At 42.3% G+C, this 20125-nt stretch overlaps 1 protein-coding gene across 3 annotated transcripts in view; it reads right to left on the bottom strand.

Moving 5' to 3' along the window:
• The window catches only part of Morc3 (MORC family CW-type zinc finger 3), a 38794-nt gene extending 38602 nt beyond the window's left edge, over positions 1–192 (bottom strand). Inside the window, exon 1 of one of the 3 annotated variants that reach the window (XM_047565168.1) lies at positions 58–192. In XM_047565168.1, the coding sequence (XP_047421124.1) occupies positions 58–96 (39 nt within the window). In that variant the 5' untranslated portion in view covers positions 97–192. The remainder of the gene's footprint in view (positions 1–57) is intronic. The other 2 variants (XM_047565170.1, XM_047565169.1) reach the window with 2 other exon arrangements.
• Between the last annotated feature and the right edge of the window lie 19933 nt (positions 193–20125).

Genomic DNA, 20125 nt, shown 5'->3' with positions numbered 1-20125 from the left:
TGCCCGCCTGCCCGCCCTCCTGGGACACGGCCCGCTCCACCCCTCGCGGCTGCTCACCGCGCTGAGGCGGATCCCGCTGGGTGGCTGCGCCGCCATCTTGAGCGAGCTACAAAGCCAGGACCGGCCTCCGCCGCGACCCGACTCCGGGGTGCGACGTTCCACCCACTTCCGGGGCGGGACCCAGCCCAGCTCCACCCCACCTCCTAACTTCCGCCTCCAGGCAAAGCCAAACTAGCCGTGAGGGCGCCGTGACTTGCCCGGCTGGTTACCGCAGGCTGTACTGGGGTGGGTCCCCGCGGCGCCGGGCGCCGGGCGCATGCGCGGGAGCGCGTACCCTCGAAAGTCCGGGGTCCGGTTGCTGTCCGGGTGTTTCACCTGGCAGGTTGTGAATTGCACCAAAGAAAAGCTTCCAGTGCCCACTACTGTCGATGTTAGGAACCTAAGTAACGAAACGAAGACGGAACATAGTTGGTTCTGTTGGGATTTTAATTATCAGCCTTCGTCCTGAGATGCCTTTAGCTGCACGCTGTGGTGCATGCCTGTAACCCCAGCGACTCTGAGGCTGAGGCAGGAGGATCGCAAGCTCCAGGCGCTTGAGGCCCTGGGTTCAGTTTCCAGCACGGAAAATAAATAAAAGCAACATAGAGATAAAATGTATCAAAAAAATAAAATGTATCTCCTATCCTCTACCCCAGATTTACTATTTACTAAATATTGTTTGCGTTATTGTTTGCCACTGAAGCAAGAATTAAAGACAGGTAGCCAGTGCGGCTAGGTAATGGGTAGGTTCCGGAAAATGGAGGTCGCCTCAGGGGCAGTGAAATGTTAATGCCTCCAGAGCCCTTCCTCCACCCTTACCAAGATAACCTGCGCCTGCTCCAACCGGCTGCTAAGGTAATCTGTCCCAGGAATTGTTCTTCCTCCCAGGGAGTTCTAAAATCTTTAATTAATGCTCCAGGGCTGCTCCTTGTCACCCAGATCACTCCATCCTGGCCCTTCCCCCTTGCCCACTTGCTTCTCACCTTTTGGCCATCCCACCTGCATCTCCTGGGCCTAGTCACATATGCAGGAAGGAGAGAGATAAGGGGAAAGAGGGCAGGAGAACAAAAATGTATAAAAGGGGCAGGACACCAGGTATGGCCCCCTCTTCCTCTGGCAGAAGTCTTACTATCTTGTTTTTTGTTTTAAATACAACTTGCTTTCTGTGCTTGCCTGGAGCAGAAAGAAACCTGGCCTTCTGAGCTTCTGTGACGGTAACTGACGGTATCACTACCTTTCCTACTCTTCTGCAATGTGCATCCTGTCCTATAAAATTTAAACTGAGACTTATAAATATTAAGTACTTTTAAATTAATGAATGAATAAGGAAATAGAAAACCAAACAAGCCTGTGTCCTCCTGTCACTTTTGTCACTGAAGGATAAGTAAATCACCCAAAAGTGCTACTTACTACCCTTTGTGGTGCTCTGAACCAGGCAAGGTCTCAGGTTCCCTCTGGCTTTCAGATGCTATTGTGAGGTGCGAATCTCTTTCATCAACTGTGTATTGAGAGCCTTCTTGGTGTCTGGCAGGTGAGAGTGGAAAGGGTCTACTGGTAAGCAAAACAAAGAGAGTTTCCCTCTCCTGGAACTTCAGGGTTTCAAGATTGTTAAACCACAGATGGCATCAGCCCATCAGTGAGTTGTGAAATCAACAGTGAGTCTCAGCCTGTTTTGTTTAAAACAAAAAAGGAAAAAAAAAAAAAAAAAAAAAAAAAAAAAAAAGCATTTTAATGTAATGGCAAAGTACAAGTCCTCTCTGAGCTTCCATGTATACTTACTAGCTGTGTGACATTCAGCATGTTACTCTACCTTGTCTCAGTATCCCCATCTGTAAAATGGGGGTAATAATAGTGATGCCAGAATTAAGGACAGGTAGCGTAGAAATAGGGGATCAGGTCAATTCGGAAATGAAGCCATGAAGCCATCTGCCTCTGGAAGTTGGAGACTGCCCCTGGAAGAACAGAATGTCAAGAATCTCCGGAGCCAATTGATTACCAAATTTACCTGCCTTTATCAAGGACTGCAAGCAAAGATGTGCTAATTAATGCCCCCTGGGCCCTTACCTGCCTGAATCACCTTGGCCCTCCCCCTGCCCATGGTTTCTCACTTAATGCAAAACCAGGCCTAGTCACTAGGCAGGAAGGAGAGATAAGGGGGAGAGAACTGGAGAATAAAAGAGACCTTAACCTATAAAAGGTAGAGGGTGTGCTCACTTCTTGGGACTTCAGAACATCAACCATGGCCCCCTTCTTCCTGCCGGGAGAAGTCTGTATTATTACCTTTGAATAAAACCTGCTTCATATGCTTGCCTTGACTGCTTCTCTAGTGTTCAATCTTCAACATTAGAAGGAGCAGAACTCGTCACCGATAAACGGCGGTATCAGATTTGGAGGTTCCACCGAGATCTACGCCAAGGTAAGTAAGCTTCTCTCTCCACGCACCCCACATCTGTTTGAGGTGCGTCTTTCTATCTCTTTATTTTTGGAGGGCAAAATGGGCACCTGTCGGCTACTTAAACGCAGTTTGTGCAGCCGCCATTCTTAAGACTCGGGTGAGAGGTTTCCCGGCCCAGGCAAGTTCCAATCACCTGCTCTGTAGGCATGTTGGACTGTGCTGAAGCCGTTTCCTACTTTTCTGTCCAGGCCCGGAGCGCAATTGCCGCCAGTACACCGTGTTCCTAGTCCTGATCTGCCCAGGATGTGTGGAGGTGGAGGAAGGGTTGGAACGACTGCGGGGTTCCCTGGCCCGGGCTACTCTTGGGTGAACCCCAAAGGTTCCTTCTCCAGACTCCCCCTCCCGACAGCCCTGAGGGGTATCCAGAGTGATCGGTAGACGAGTGGCACTGAGGGAAATCGCTAATCACCTTTGCCTCCATATGGGCCGCACAGCGCACAACACTCCCGCACATCCACTCCCTCCTGGATGCTCCCCTTCCCTTGCCGGTCAGACATTAGGAATTCAAGCTGTAGGATTAAGGCCTGGGATGATTAGTATGAAAATGCCCAGGTTCCCTTCGTTCGCATAGTTAGCCTTCACTAGTCTAGACACTAGAGTCTCCCCATTACTGTTCCTGTGCTTAAATGTGCTCACTGTGTTCTCTTTAAGCTGCAAGAGGGAGGCATTTAAAAACCCCCTCCCGTGAGACCCTCCAAGCAAAGGGCGTTATACACCTAATGACCAATAGATGTCCCCTCACCCTCTGGAGATGCCTTTAGTCTACAGGGCAAAAAGATAGGCAAAAGGCACACTTTTTACTTTTGTCATTGTTTTTCATAATTAGGAGTTTATAGTGGCAGGAGGAAAGCAGTAATGCCCTTAAGTCTGAATCCTCCCAGGGTCTCTAGCACAGGGCAAACTAGGACCCTAGCACTTTGCCGAAGAAGACCAGAAATAACTGGCAAAGCCAGGTAGTGAGAGACAGGTTTTTCTGGACCATAAGGAAGCTCAAAGTTAGGGAGACATCCCTAATACTTCTAACTCAGAAGGGAGCTTCTCTCTCAACAGTATTGCCAGGTTCACCACTAGCCTGCATACTGCTAAATTGCAAATAATCAAGAAAAGTGCCTTTCATATATTACCATGCTTGACATCAATAATCTCTACCATGAGAAAGAAAGCCTTGAGGAGGAAAATTGAGGGGACCCTCCCAACTTAAGACACACAAAAATAAATTTAAGGAGGCTTTTGGAGGATCCAAATAAATATTGAGATGTTTCAAAACTTATGCCAGGTATTTGACTTCACCAGGAAAATTATGCTATTAACCATCTAGAGAACAGGCAGTTCCCAGAAACCATCCTAACTGGGATTCGAATAATGAGTAGGATGCCTAAAAAAACTATTATGCAGCCTTCGGGAACATCCTGCTATTTTCATGGAGAGACTTAGGAAAGCAATAAGAAAACACATCACTCTGAATCCTGAATCCATAAAGGGCCACCTACTTTTAAAGTATAAATTTATATTTAGTCAGCCCCAAATATTTAGAGGAAATTACAAAAATTGACACATGACCCTGATCAATCCTCAGATGATCTTCTCCAACTTGCATCTTCCATTTTTTAATAGACATCAAAAAGAAAGAAAAGGGAACATATAGGCAAGAAAAAGGACTTATTAAAAGATCATTCGAAATTTCAGAAACTTTTAATGCCGTGCAATAGTCTATGCAATTCACCCATTTTAGGAGTTAAAAAGCAAACCTTAGAAGTTTCAAGATGGCAGACTAGGGGGCGGCTGCATTTCACGTTGCTCCAGGACGCAAGATTCAAAAGAGGAGATAGTGAGAGGCTTGGGACCAACTCAAAGCCGCCGGGTGAGTCTCTCCCGTTGGGGAGGTGTCCCGGATGGGCCGGTAGCCCCGGAACGCAGGGAACTTTGTGAATTAGAGTTGCCCGGCGAGACGCCCCTCCCCTCACTGGAGCGGTAAACACGGACAACTGGGATCATCATAGAGGAGGCGGCTCAGCACAGTGCTTGGACTTGGAGCAACCACTGGGGCTCCGGGCGGCTGCCTGAGGAGGAGCTACGTGGCGAGCTGTTTAGACCCAGAACAACCGCTTCTGAACACCGGGGGGTTGCCCGGAGGAAGAGGAGAAGCGCGACGGGTCGCTTGGTCTAGGAGTGACTGCATCAGAGACACAGGCAGTTGCCAGAGGAGGAGCTGCGTGGCGAGCTGTTTGAACTCAGAGCGACCGCTCCAGAACACCAGTGGCCTGCCTGGAGGAGGAGCGTGGTGGGTTGCTTGGTCTAGGAGTGATTGCATCAGAGCTACAGGCGGTTGCCAGAGGAGGAGCTGCGTGGCGAGCTGTTTGAACACCGGGGGGTTGCCCGGAGGAAGAGGAGAAGTGCGGCGGGTCGCTTGGTCTAGGAGTGACTGCATCTGAGTCACAGGTGGTTGCCAGAGGAGGAGGCGAGTGGTGAGTTGATTGAACTAAAAGCGACCGCTCCTGAACACCGGTGGCCTGCCTGGAGGAGGAGCGTGGTGGGTCACTTGGTCTCGGAGCCACCGCTCCTGAACACCCGGGGGGCTACCCCGAGGAGGAGGAGGAGGAACAGGGCGGGTCACTTGGACTTGGAGTGACTGCCTAGGGCTACGGGCGGTTGGCGGGAGGAGGAGACGCAAAGTGAATTGCTTGGGCTCCTAGTGACTGCATCGGAAACCCGGCCGCTGTCCGGAGGAGGAGGTGTGTGGCGGGTCTCTGGGTATCGGAGCTATAGTACAGGGCTCCAGGTGGCGGCTCAGAGGAGGGGCCGCATAGCCAGGCGATTAGGTGCAGAGCAGGGTCCCAGGAGCTAGGTGGCTTCTTCCTGGAAGAGCCATACCTAGACATGCCTAGGGGCGGAGCAAAGTTTCCAGGACTGTGGGCAGATTCTCTGGGAGAGACAGCCTAAGGAGACTCGCCTGCGAAGGGTGAGGCTCCCAGGCCCAGGAGGTAGGTCCGGGCCCCTGGGAACGTTGCAGAGGAAGACAGCCCAGCCCAGGTGGTAGTTGTAGATTGAGGGGAACCTTTAGGAGGGGAACTGATCAGTGAGACATCCCCACCGAGTGAGTCTTCCCTGCCAGGTGAGGTTTTCCCACAGGGACGGTAAAACCAGAGACACAGGCACAAACAGGACTTGCCTCAGCCCGCAGTCTAGTTCCCCATTGGATGACCATTGGTCAACAAGTGGAGGCATCTCTGCCCACTAGCAGGGAATATACGCCACCTGAGGGTCACCACCCCTAGAGAGGCAGCTTCTTCATGGAGCTCCGCATTATCAACTTCCTCCAAGACTTCAGGCTACTGAAGGATAAGAGGGGATATACTAGCAATCTTCAGGGACATTATAAGTCGATAGAGGAAATCCGCAATATCTTAATGACCCACTGATTCCTGAACAATATGAGAAAACAAGGGAAGAAAATGCCCCAAACAAATCTAGATGTTACATCAATAAAATCCAACGACAGTATGGCAGAAGAAATGAGAGAGAGGGAGTTCAGAATGTACATAATTAAAATGATCAGGGAAGCAAACAATGAGATGAAAGAGCAAATGCAGGCATTGAATGATGAGATGAAAGCAAATGCAGGCATTGAATGATAGCACCAATTGACAGTTAAAAGAGCAAATACAGGAAGCAAAAGATCATTTCAATAAAGAGTTAGAGATATTGAAAAAAAACCAAACAGAAATCCTTGAAATGAAGGAAACAATAAACCAAATTAAGAACTCCATAGAAAGCACAACCAATAGGATAGAACACCTGGAAGACAGAACCTCAGATATTGAGGACAAAATATTTAACCTTGAAAACAAAGTTGAACAAACAGAAAAGATGGTAAGAAATCATGAACAGAATCTGCAAGAACTATGGGATATCATGAAAAGACCAAATTTGAGAATTATTGGGATTGAGGAAGACTTAGAGAAACAAACCAAAGGAATGAACAATCTATTCAATGAAATAATATCAGAAAATTTTCCAAATCTGAAGAATGAAATGGAAAATCAAGTTCAAGAGGCTTATAGGACTCCAAATACACAAAATTACAACAGACCCACACCAAGGCACATTATAATGAAAATACCGAACATACAAAATAAAGACAGAATTTTAAAGGCTGTGAGAGAAAAGAACCAAATTACATTCAGGGGGAAACCAATACAGATATCAGCAGATTTTTCAATCCAGACCCTAAAAGCTAGAAGGGCCTGGAACAACATTTTTCAAGCTCTGAAAGAAAATGGATGCCAACCAAGAATCTTATACCCAGCAAAACTTACCTTCAAATTTGACGATGAAATAAAATCATTCCATGATAAACAAAAGCTAAAAGAATTTACAAAAAGAAAGCCAGCATTGCAGAACATTCTCAGCAAAATATTTCATGAGGAAGAGATAAAAAACAAAGAAGCATATCAGCAAAGGGAAGAATTACCCTAAAGGAACTGTCAAATAAAGGAGGAACCAAGATGTGTCAAAAAAGAAATAAATAAATAAATAAAATTTTAAATATGAACCAAATGACCGGGAATACAAATCATATCTCAATAATAACCCTGAATGTTAATGGCCTGAATTCATCAATCAAAAGACATAGACTGGCAGATTGGATTAAAAAGAAAGATCCAACAATATGTTGCCTGCAAGAGACTCACCTCATAGAAAGAGATACCCATAGACTAAAGGTGAAAGGATGGGGAAAAACATACCATGCACGTGGACTCAGCAAAAAACCTGGAGTATCCATCCTCATTTCAGATAATGTGGACTTCAAGCCAATGTTAGTCAGAAGGGATAAAGAAGGACATTTCATACTGCTTAAGGGAACCATAAATCAGCAAGATATAACAATCATAAACATCTATGCCCCAAAACAGTGGCTCATCCATGTATGTTAAACAAATCCTTCTCAATTTTAGAAACCAAATAGACCATAACACAATAATACTAGGTGATTTTAACACACCTCTCTCACCACTGGACAGATCTTCCAAACAAAAATTGAACAAAGAAACCATAGATCTCAATAACACAATCAATAATTTAGACTTAACAGACATTTATAGAATATACCAACCAACGAAGAGTGAATACACTTTCTTCTCAGCAGCACATGGATCCTTCTCTAAAATAGACCATATATTATGCCACAAAGCTAATGTCAGCAAATACAAGAAGATAGAGACACTACCTTGTATTCTATCAGATCATAATGGATTGAAGTTAGAAATAAATGAAAGAGTAAAAAACAGAAACTACTCCAACACCTGGAGATTAAACAATATGCTATTATATGATGAATGGATAACAGAAGATATTAGGAAGGAAATTAAAAAATTCTTAGAGGTAAACGAGAACAAAGAAACATCATATCAAAATCTCTGGGACACTATGAAAGCAGTACTTAGAGGAAGATTTATTTCATGGAGCGCATTTAATAAAAGAAGTAAAACTCAACAAATAAACGACCTAACACTACAGCTCAAAGCCCTAGAAAAAGAAGAACAGACCAACACCAAAAGTAGTAGAAGACAGGAAATAGTTAAACTCAGAGATGAAATCAACGAAATTGAAACAAAAGAAACAATACAAAAAATTGACAAAATAAATAGTTGGTTCTTCAAAAAAATAAACAAAATTGATAAACCTTTAGCCACACTAACAAAGAGAAGACGAGAGAAAACCCAAATCACTAAATTCTGGATGAACAAGGAAATATCACAACAGACACAACTGAAATAAAAAACATAATTAGAAGCTATTTTGAAAGTCTATACTCCAACAAAATAGAAAATTTTGAAGACATCAACAGGTTTCTAGAGACATATGAATTGCCTAAACTGAACGAGGAGGACATACACAATTTAAATAGACCAATTTCAAGTAATGAAATAGAAGAAGTCATCAATAGCCTACCAACAAAGAAAGGTCCAGGATCAGATGGGTTCTCAGCCGAGTTCTACAAAACCTTTAAAGAAGAGCTCATTCCAATACTTCTCAAAGTATTCCAGAAAATAGAAGAGGAAGGAACCCTCCCAAACTCATTCTATGAAGCCAATATTACCCTGATACCTAAACCAGACAGAGACACATCGAGGAAAGAAAATTTCAGACCAATATCCTTAATGAACATCAACGCAAAAATTCTCAACAAAATTTTAGCAAATCGCATACAAAAACATATTAAAAAGATAGTGCACCATGATCAAGTGGGTTTCATCCCAGGGATGCAAGGTTGGTTCAACATCAGGAAATCAATAAATGTCATTCACCATATCAATAGACTTAAAGTCAAGAATCACATGATTATTTCGATAGATGCAGAAAAAGCATTTGATAAAATACAGCACCCCTTCATGCTCAAAACGCTAGAAAAAATAGGGATAGTGGGAACATTCCTTAACATTGTAAAGGCCATCTATGCTAAGCCCATGGCTAATATCATTCTAAATGGTGAAAAACTGAAAGCATTCCCTCTAAAAACTGGAACAAGGCAGGGATGCCCTCTTTCACCACTTCTATTCAAAATCGTCCTTGAAACTCTAGCCAGAGCAATTAGACAGACCAAAGAAATTAAAGGGATACGAATAGGAAAAGAAGAACTCAAACAATCCCTATTTGCTGATGATATGATTGTACACTTAGAGGAACCAGGAAATTCCACCAGAAAACTGTTAGATCTCATAAGTGAATTCAGTAAAGTAGCGGGATATAAGATCAATGTACATAAATCTAAGGCATTTTTATACATAAGTGATGAATCTTCAGAAAGAGAAATTAGGAAAACTACCCCATTCACAATAGCTTCGAAAAAAATAAAATACTTGGGAATCAATCTCACAAAAGAGGTGAAAGACCTCTACAATGAGAACTACAGAACACTAAAGAAAGAAATTAAAGAAAACCTTAGAAGATGGAAAGATCTCCCATGTTCTTGGATAAGAAGAATTAATATTGTCAAAATGGCCATACTACCAAAAGTGCTATACAGATTCAATGCAATTCCAATTAAAATCCCAATGATGTACCTTACAGAAATAGAGCAAGCAATTATGAAATTCATCTGGAAGAATAAAAAACCCAGAATAGCTAAAGCAATCCTTGGCAGAAAGAGTGAAGCAGTGGGTATCGCAATACCAGATCTTCAACTCTACTACAAAGCAATAGTAACAAAAATGGCATGGTATTGGTACCAAAATAGAAAGGTGGATCAATGGTACAGAATAGAGGACACGGACACAAACCCAAATAAATACAATTTTCTCATACTAGACAAAGGGGCCAAAAATATGCAATGGAGAAAAGATAGCCTCTTCAACAAATGGTGCTGGGAGAATTGGAAATCCATATGCAACAGAATGAAACTAAACCCATATCTCTCACCATGCATGAAACTAAACTCAAAATGGATTAAGGACCTCGGAATCAGACCAGAGACCTTGCATCTTATAGAAGAAAAAGTAGGTCCAGAGCTTCAACATGTCGGCTTAGGACCAGACTTCCTTAACAGGACTCCCATAGCACAAGAAATAAAAGCAAGAATCAATAACTGGGATAGATTCAAACTAAAAAGCTTTCTCTCAGCAAAGGAAACTATCAGCAATGCGAAGAAAGAGCCTACAGAGTGGGAGAAAATCTTTGCCAATCATACTTCAGATAGAGCGCTAAGCTCCAGAATCTATAAAGAACTCAAAAAACTCTACACCGAGAATGCAAATAATCCAATTGACAAATGGGCTAAGGAAATGAATAGACACTTCACAGAAGAAGATCTAAAAGCAATCAACAAACATATGGAAAAATGTTCACCACCTTTAGTAATAAGAGAAATGCAAATCAAAACCACCCTAAGATTCATCTCACCCCAATTAGAATGGCGATTATCAAGAATACAAGCAACAACAGGTGTTGGCGAGGATGTGGGGAGAAAAGTACACTCATACATTGCTGGTGGGGCTGCAAATTAGTGCAGCCACTCTGGAAAGCAGTTTGGAGACTCCTTAGAAAACTTGGAATGGACCCACCATTTGACCCAGCTATCCCACTCCTTGGCCTATACCCAAAGGACTTAAAATCAGCATATTACAGAGATACAGCCACATCAATGTTCATAGCTGCTCAATTCACAATAGCCATATTGTGGAACCAACCTAGATGTCCTTCAATTGATGAATGGATAAAGAAAATGTGGTATATATATACAATGGAATATTACTCAGCCATAAAGAATGATAAAATTATGGCATTTGCAGGCAAATGGATGAAACTGGAGAATATCATGCTAAGTGAGATAAGCCAATCTCAAAAAACCAATGGACAAATGATATCACTAATAAGTGGATGATGACACATAATGGGGTTTGGGAGGGGTTAGTGTTAGGGTTAGAGTTAGGATTAGGGAGGGGGGCAAGAATGGAGGAAGGAAGGACTGTATAGAGGGAAAAGAGGGTGGGAGGGGTGGGGGGGAAGGGAAAAAATAACAGAATGAATCAAACAACATTACCCTATGTAAATTTATGATTACACAAATGGTATGCCTTTACGCCATGTACAAACAGAGAAACATCATGTATCCCATTTGTTTACAATAAAAAATAAATAAATAAATAAAAAATAAAAAGCAAACCTTAGAATAATGAAGCAGTAATTTCCCCTACCCTGTAGTTCTTAATCCATACACTTTTATCTTGGATTCCAACTGCTGCTTGGTTTACTAAGTTAGATTTAAAAGATGACTTTTCCTGTTTATGCTAGACCTGAATAGCAATTTCTGTTTGCCACCAGATACTGTATCTCAACTAACCTAGACAGTGTTCCCTCAGGATTTAAATGGCCCTCAACTGTTCCAACAAACCTTAGCTAAGGACTTAACAAAATTCAGAGATAAAACATCTGTGATTGTTCTCCAGTAAGTAAATGACATCATTTATGTGCCTCCACCCAGGAGGAATATCAAAAGGCCATTATGGAGCTCCTAAACTTCTTAGCTAATAGGAATTATAAGATCTCAAAGATAAAGCTTAATTATGTCATCAACAGGTTCAATACTACAGAAAATAGCCACCATAGGACAATATTCTGCCCCAAGAATATCAAGAAGGGGTCTTACTTCAAGTTCCTGTCCTCAGCTTACCTATGAAGCAAGATTTAACCTGCTTGTCACTGAGGGGAAAATAAATCCCGGATACGCAGCTATAGGCAGCTCAATAACCAATGGCATATCTCAGTGAGGAGTTTAGCGTAGTAGCTTCATTCTCAAAAGTAATGGAAAAATAAGGTCTCATAATTTTCTTTGACATCCAAGTCTGTCCTGATGAGATGGCTAAAATGCCCTAGGCACAAGGTTTCTGTTAAAACCTTGTTAGATCCTTCCAGATCTCAGTCAAGGCTTACATTGAAATGTAAATAAAGGAAGCCTAAAGGCTCAGTAGGAGACCGGTCTCAAACCCAAGGAAAAAAAGGTAAAAAGAGTCTTACCTAAACTCCAGCAAAAGTAACTTTTATGGTACTTTACTAAAGTAATTAACAGCCGTATCATTTTTCTAGGACTCTTGTTTTTTTAATTCTATATTTTTTTGAGCTCATGATTTTTTTAATCAGTTCTATTTTTTATTCAACTAGTGTTTTTGAACATCTTTACATTGCAATGGAGATTCACCTATAAAGTTACAAGGCCTTTGATTTTGTGTTATTTGTATGTCATGCTGTCTGATGTCATGTTTTGTCTGTATCAAAACTGAGCTCTCCTAAAATTAAAATTTAAAAATGGATCCAGATACTTTTAATTCACATGATTTAAAAAGGTTCAATTCAAATTGGGTAGACTAATAAAAGTAAAATGTCTTTGAAAATAACTCACAAGTCTCTAGGTGGTCAAGCTAAAAAAATGTTGATGTTAATAAAATGTCTAATAACAATTGTTTCTAGGACTTTTCTTCAACAGGAAAGAGACAGCAAATACTGTTCAGGACATTTGTCTGATATCTTGGTTTTTACAGAATAAGTGAATTAGTTGGTTTTTACAGAATAAGTGAATTAGAGTTAACATGTATGGGATTACTCAAATATGTTTGTAGAGACATCTGATTAATTTACAAAGTTAAAATGCTAATTGTTAAATAACAGCGAGTACTTTTAACTCCTTAAATTACATGGGGTAACATTAAACATTATTGGTGTTTTCATAGGTTGGTAAGTAAAAAGGGTTTACAATTACTTTGTGTCCTCACTAAACTAAAAACAAGTTTACCAAGAGTTATGGCCTAACAGGTACAATTCTATATACAGAGGGTTCCCAAAATTTCAACTGTTTCAATTAGAGTACTATAAATAACAAAATATTTAGTCTTATTAAAATAGAGTATCATTTATCTAAATTCAGAAATTTCATAAGCGTTGTTTCAGAATGTGAACAAAAAGGGGTCAACAAATAGGAAAGAGAAAATAAAAGGTTCTGGGTATGGAAATATATTTAGTAAAAGGGAAAAGGAAATGTTTCTGGGTAAGAAAGTGCTTGTGTGATGAAATACATGAGGGTCTAAGTAAGTGCTAGGAAAGTCTGTGTGTAAGTAAAGGGCAAGTTTCAACAAGTTTGCGTGTAACTAAGTTGGTTGTATGTATGTGAGATAGCTAAAGCTATTTAAGGTTTTTCCTAAGGTGAAATACTAATGTTCTAACATAAACCAAAGTTTAATCTGTATGGCAAAATGACAAGAATTTCTAATTTACTAATTTACTCTTAACTTTGTGTCTATTAAGTTTTATTCTTTAGAACAATTAGTCTTAAAAATTGGGGTTTATACAATTATGGTTAAACAACTATTAAAGTATTGTACTGTATTGCAGAGTCTACGTTTTTCTTTAAAAACTAAATTTGGTAAGATAAAAGTGTCAAGGTAATTGTGAAATGGTCACTTGTCGGGGTTCGCGGACCCCACCCTAGCCTGGCACTGAGCCGGGGCGGCCTGGTTTGCAACATCAAGGACTTCAGTGTGGCACCTGGCACTGAGCCGGGGCAACCTGGTTTGCAACAAACAGCTGACACTGCTTAAGGAAGTTGCCCCGGCACTAAGCCAGTGCCAGAATGGACTGCTCTGATTGGACAAGGTGACTCATGCTCGCTGCGTACCCTCTTGTTGCCCTTATTGTATTACATTGTTATCATGCTCTCCCCACATACTCTGTAACCTGATTGGCTCATGATTCATATATAATGACCATGACTTCCTTGTAAGAAAAACAGAGAAAAGAAGAATGAAGAAGAAGAGGAGAAAGAAGAATGAAGGAGAACAGAAGAACAATAAAGAGCTCTGATGAACAACCAATGTGTCGTGTCTCTCTCTGCGGGCAGAGGGAAAGCGATAGTCACTAGTTGTATATTAAATGTGTTCATATTTTCCAGGTATACAAGTTTTTAAAGCAGGGAATTTATCAAACTCTGCTATTCTCCAGATTAAACTTGTCTGTAATGGTAATCTTAAACTTATAAAGAGTAAATTTTATTGGGGATTTATTTCTATCATTTAATGTTCTATTATAGGACCTGTTATCAATAGGGTATATGTAAAATTTGTTACTTTTTACACTTAGATAAAGAATTTTGAATGTAAATGTATCTCTAAACGTTAGAGTCTGATTTGTTTAAAGGTTAATATTGTGAAACATAAAAGAATTTTGCTTTGTCACACAAGGAAAGTTAAAAGCTCTCTCAGCCTTTCTTTAACTCATGTTTTAGATATAATGTTAAATTGTGTTAACTAATGTTCATATAGACCCAGGAATCAATATATGTAAGCTTCTTAAAATGATATTTAAGAAAGAAGCAAAGATCAACATCAAAATTAGAACACTTAAGATTTGTAAAGAGCCACGCCTTACCTGAGATAAGGCTCTGGCCTCCCACCTTACTGCATGTTAGAGTGACTCCAAAATAAGTCAGACTTCAGCTTATTTAAAGTTATAGTCAAAAGATTGGTTCTTGTGGTAAAAGTAGTGTGATCTCAAATAGGGGATATAATGTGGTTCTCAGTCAAAATTCAAGATAGCTATTATACAAGCTGAATATATTTTTACTCTTGCTAATTTCATTTTGTAAAACTGTTTCCTGTTAATGTTTTGCAGAAGTAGCTGCTTCAAGAACACACAACCTAGGTAACTTTTGATAATAAGCCATCACCTATAGAACAGATAGTGGTAACTTCCAGTACTAATACAGACTCCAGTTAGATAAAAGGGTAAATAACTGTAAAGTTATGGACATTGAAGTTAAAGCCCAGTACTCTTACTTTATGGCTGGTGAGACTGGCTTGCTGGATGATTAAGATCAAACTTAGAGATTGCAATTAAATACAGAGGGCAAGATAGACCAGTATTTGGATCTTTTGCCCTCAGTCAGCCTGAACCCACGAACAAGAGAACTTCTTTAAGGAGCGTTGCAACTCTGGGTCACACAACCTCCTGATCAAGGAGATTATTGAGACCACTAGAGGATGAAAAATCACTCAGTACATCTGCTGCAGAGGAGGGTCACAGAAAAAGGGAGACATCCCTTGATGCTTCCAAAGGAAGCCACCTCATCAAGGAGACCCTGTCTAACCAAAGGCCTGGTGGAGCTAAGAAGCTGCTCTTAAGTTCTCTACAAGTGACCCCTGTGGGAACTCAGCTGACTCTTTAACAAGACAGGAACCAGGTCAATTTGACCAGCTTGATCTTAGACACCCAGCAAAACAGTTAAAACCAAAATATAGCCATTCTTGGGCAATAATAGTTAAAAGAAATAATAGTTAAATGTAACTTAAGATGTACACTTGTGTTAGTCCACTAGAATAAAGACTAAAAGCTACAAAAGAGAGATTCTTAGGCAAATGTGCCTGATAACTAACAAGAGAAACTGCCAGAGTCAGAAGTTTTTAGTCAGTTTAAGACCTTCCTAAGCTACACAGGTAGACTTAATCTATGTTTGCTCGTATGATTATCTATCCCTAAGTAACAGAATTATAGAGATCTCTACTAAACACAGGTTATACCAATAAAGGGATATTTTACAAAAATCAGATGACGTTAAGTAGCTTAACTATATTTTCTGGGGACATCTATGACATTAAGAGTTAAATGTTGTTTACATTCCTGATAACCTGGACAATGTTAAAGTCCCCAAATAAAGGCCTTGTCCTCTCCAGCCTTTGTTAGGCCTCGTTATGGGAACAATTTCTCAGTTCTTCCACCTCCTGGTGAGAGATTGACTTCTGTCATTTTCATGATACTCAGTGGCATGTTCCAGTTGCTGCAACATTTACTTTGTACCAATCTCATTTCAGTACTCATGTCTTTTTGTTCTTCTATCATAGAAGCACCCACCCCCAGATGACTTTACAACCCGCTCTTCCCCAACCAGGCTTCTACCTTGGACCCCTCGATTGACCCGATTTTTAAAAAAGGAACTCCAAACTGCTTGCCCCTCGCTGCCCCCTTTCAGCTTTGAAGCAGCCAGAATGATTGGTGTCCCCTTTCTTTTCCTTATAGCAGTTAGGAGTTCCTAAAGCTAAAGGGGGGAATGAAGCCAGAATTAAGGACAGGTAGTTAGTGTAGAAATAGGGGGTCGGTCGAGGAAATGAAGCCATGAAGCCATCTGCCTCTGGAAGTTGGAGACTGCCCCTGGAAGAATGGAATGTCAAGGATCTCCGGAACCCATTGATTACCAAATTTACCTGCCTTGATCAAGGACTGCAAGCATGGAGCTGCTAATTAATGCCCCTGGGCCCTTACCTGCCTGAATCACCTTGGCCCTCCCCCTGCCCATGGTTTCTCACTTAATGCAAAACCAGGCCTAGTCACTAGGCAGGAAGGAGAGTTAAGGGGGGAGAGAACTGGAGAACAAAAGAGACTTTAACCTATAAAAGATGTAGGGTGCCGCTCACTTCTTGGGACTTTAGAACATCAGCCATGGCCCCCTTCTTCCTGCCAGGAGAAGTCTGTATTATTACCTTTAAATAAAACCTGCTTAATCTGCTTGCCTTGGCTGCTTCTCTAGCATTCAATCTTCAACATTAGAAGGAGCAGAACTCGTCACCGGTAAACGGTGCTATCAATAGTACTTTCCTTGTGGGGCTATTTGAGAATTTAATGATTTTTTTGTGGGGGGAGGTACTGGGATTGAACCCAGGGGCACTTAACCACTGAGCCACATCTCCAGCCTTTTTTTGTATTTTATTTAGAGACAGGGTCTCACTGAGTTGCCTAGTGCCTTGCTAAGTTGCTCAGACTGGCTTGGAACTCACGATCCTGCCTCAGCCTCCCAAGCTGCTGGGATTATAGGCATGTGTCACTGCACCTGGCTCAACCTGTGGTCCTTTTGTTTTGGTTTTAAATGTGCTTGTACTGGCTAGTGATGTAAAGTGTCATTTATGTGTTTTGGTCAAAAAGCCTGAAAAAGGCAAATATACATTTACAAATCTCAGGTCTACTTTAGACACAATGTCAAGGGGAAGGTCGACCTGTAAGCTCGGGTCAGCAAGCTTCCCTTTATTCTGCAGCAAGGTCATTGGGTCAGGCTTGGGAGGGTTCATTTTCTGGGTGTGGAGGTGGCCCCTATTATAGAAGGAATCTGGTTTTTATAGTTTACGATGAGGGTGAATTAATCATTGGAGACTGCAGACGTGCAGTTTGGACAGTCGGGCTAGTTGTGCAGGTTAAAATTTTAATTCAGGAAAGTGGTTGTAAAAAGTCTGAAGCTCGTTGTCACTGGGAAAAGCTCACAACTAGGTGTTCATTGCTTGTCTTCATCCTCTGGGACCCATTGTTACCTGGAGCTTCACTATTTGCTTTTCTCCTTCCAGGACTCATCGGCCATGGGAAACCGTTAAAATTCAGGGCCCAGCATTTCGGTATTTGCCTCCTTCCTTCAAGATGCACTGGGGTTGGAGTGGGTAAATGTTTGCTTTTGGTGGTGATGCTGAGGGTGAACCCAGGAAGGGATGAGAGTTTGCTCTTTCCCCTCAGGGCCCATTGTTACTGGGAAAGTGTGCACTGGGAGAGGTTTCATGTTTGGCTAATTTCTCCTCCCTCCTCCCAGGCCACACTGTCCCTCCATTTTTCTTGGGGAACTGTCTCATAGGAATATTATTTTCCATAATCCTTCACAATGAAACGAGGCAAACGGGGACAGAAAGGAGTTTCCACAGACGTCCTGCGGAAGCATTTCAGGGAAATATAACTGCAATTCCAAGAACAGAGCAACTGCAAAGCCTAGAAGATTGGAGAAGACTGCTGCTCACCTTTGGAGAGGATGGAATCAGATGAATGCATTTAGAGTTTGGCAGGTGAAGCAGAGTGCGATAGGACAGCCATGAGTTGATAACGTGACTGGTGACACAGTAAAGTATATCATCAAATTTTCCAGCAGTCAGGAGAATTCTGGAAAGATGGTGTGGAGGTGTAGTTTTTCACTCTCCCCTGTTAGGGAGGTAGCCAGCCAAAATGGGTGATCAGGGAAAAGACAAGGCAGGGCCAGGGAAAAGCACAGGGTGATTTGCCTGACAAATAAGCACCTGGGGCATGGGGCTTGTACGTCCAAACCTCCCCTGCCATAATTCCATCCCCTGAAGAAGAACTTTAGTTTCCAGGTCCTGCAGCACCCCACAGGTGGCCCAGACCCTGCCTTATCCCAGGAACTCAGAACCCTCCTTCACCCTAACAACCAAAACATCAGGAACAGCACAAAAAAGCCTGCAGAGGGCTAGTCAAAGGGTAGTAAACTGATCAAAGCAGCAGGAAATTGAGGCAAAACAAGGGGATTCAATTTCCTTAAAAATTTGAACTCTATTTTTTTTTTTTTTTTTGCGGTACTGGGGATTGAACCCAGGGCCTTGTGCTTGCGAGGCAAGCACTCTACCAGCTGAGCTATCTCCCCAGCCCTCAAACTCTATTCTTACCACACCATCGTCCCTTGGAGGTGGTCCATGCAATTCCTATGCTGTCAGTAAAAAGTCAAAAGGAGGACCTGGGCAGGTCTCTCTGGAAACTTCCTTGGACTCCACCAATAAAACTGAAGGACAGGAGGGGCATCCTGTCCCTCTCCTCTCTGAGAGGAGCCACGCTCTCCCTTTACCCTTTGCCTGTTCCTTCTAATAAACTCATACCCATTACTCTGAGTGACACATCTGAAATCTTTCTGGCATGTTTGCAAGAATAGGGACTCTGCCTTGGAACATCCCCAAAATGATTCTACCACATGAATCCATCCAAAAAAACCTAAGGAACAATTAAAAGAGCAAAACCAAACCTCATGGACAGTGACTGTCTGCACGAACCAGATGAGAGCCATCATCCTCTGCTCCACAGTAGGAGCAAGTGGAGAGGCACCCGCAGTTATGAGACCTGTCACGTCTGCTGGAGAAAGCAGAGGCAGCAGAGTGATGCTAACAGATGGGAGACTGCGGCGGAGGCCCCACCTCAACAGTGGGACAGGCAGTGGTCTTGCTCCCGGGGGCCCAGAGCAATCCGGCCCCCTAGGATTCTCAATGCAAGCCAACCATGGTGTCTTTCCAGGACAAAACTCCACGCTGGAGAAGCTGCTGGGAACGGAACCGAACTGAGCGCAAGAGCCAAGAGGGACAAAGAAGAAAAGAGGTCTAAAGAAAAGGTTGGGAAAGCCAGGATTTCTTCATTAGAAATCTGACAGAGAACAAAATATCTGGAGATAGCTAACCATAAAGATGGTGGTAGTGACAGGGACAGATGGACAGAAGTGGGGAAACGTAAGGTTAAGGGAATAATTCTATAAAATGGGCCCACTGTTTCCACTCCCACATGCTTTCTTTGCCAAGAAGCAACTTCCCTACAGCCCTGCTGGGCTTGAGTGGACAGGATATGTCACATTCCTCCGCAAATTACTGTTATCTGCAGGAGAAATGTCCACAAGAGGAACCCGAGTTACGCTGAAGGGGGAGACTTTTGTGACTCTTTTCACAGACCAGATCCGGGAACTCAGGGAGATAAGGACTAATTCCTCCTAATCAGAAAAAACATTAAGAATTTATAGGCCACATGAGGTGGTGTGTGCCTGTAATCCAGGCTGAGGCAGGAAGATCACAAGTTCAAAGCCAGCCTCAGCAATTTACCGAGGTACTGCCTCAAAATAAAAAATAAAAAGGGCTGGGGATGTGACTCAATTGTGATGTATAGGCACTGGGTTCCAATCTTCAGTACCCAAAAATAATAAATAAAAAATAAAAAAATTATGTTCAAGAATCCAATTAGAGGGGCTGGGGTTGTGAATCAGTGGTAGAGCACTTGCCTGGCATGTGTAAGGCATGGGTTCAATTCTTAGCACTGCATATAAATAAATAAGTAAAATAAAGGTTCATCAGCCACTTAAAAAATATTTTTAAAATTCCAATTAGAACTGGTTAGCATGGGTCAAAGTAACCTAGAGTAATCATGGCAGTGGGACTTCAGAGTCTGATGTCATCCTGCTGTCAGTCAAAAGTCAAGAAGTGGAGCTGGGCCAGACTCTCTGGAAACTTCTTTGGAATCCCCAATGAAACTGGAGTGCAGGAGAGGCACATTGGTCCCTCTCCTCTCTGAGAGGACCCACTC

This window comes from Sciurus carolinensis, chromosome 9, assembly GCF_902686445.1.
Source record: "Sciurus carolinensis chromosome 9, mSciCar1.2, whole genome shotgun sequence".
NCBI classification, from domain to species: Eukaryota; Metazoa; Chordata; class Mammalia; order Rodentia; family Sciuridae; genus Sciurus; species Sciurus carolinensis.
The sequence above is the reverse complement of the archived record's forward strand: the minus strand, read 5'-3'. Positions and strand labels throughout refer to the sequence as shown.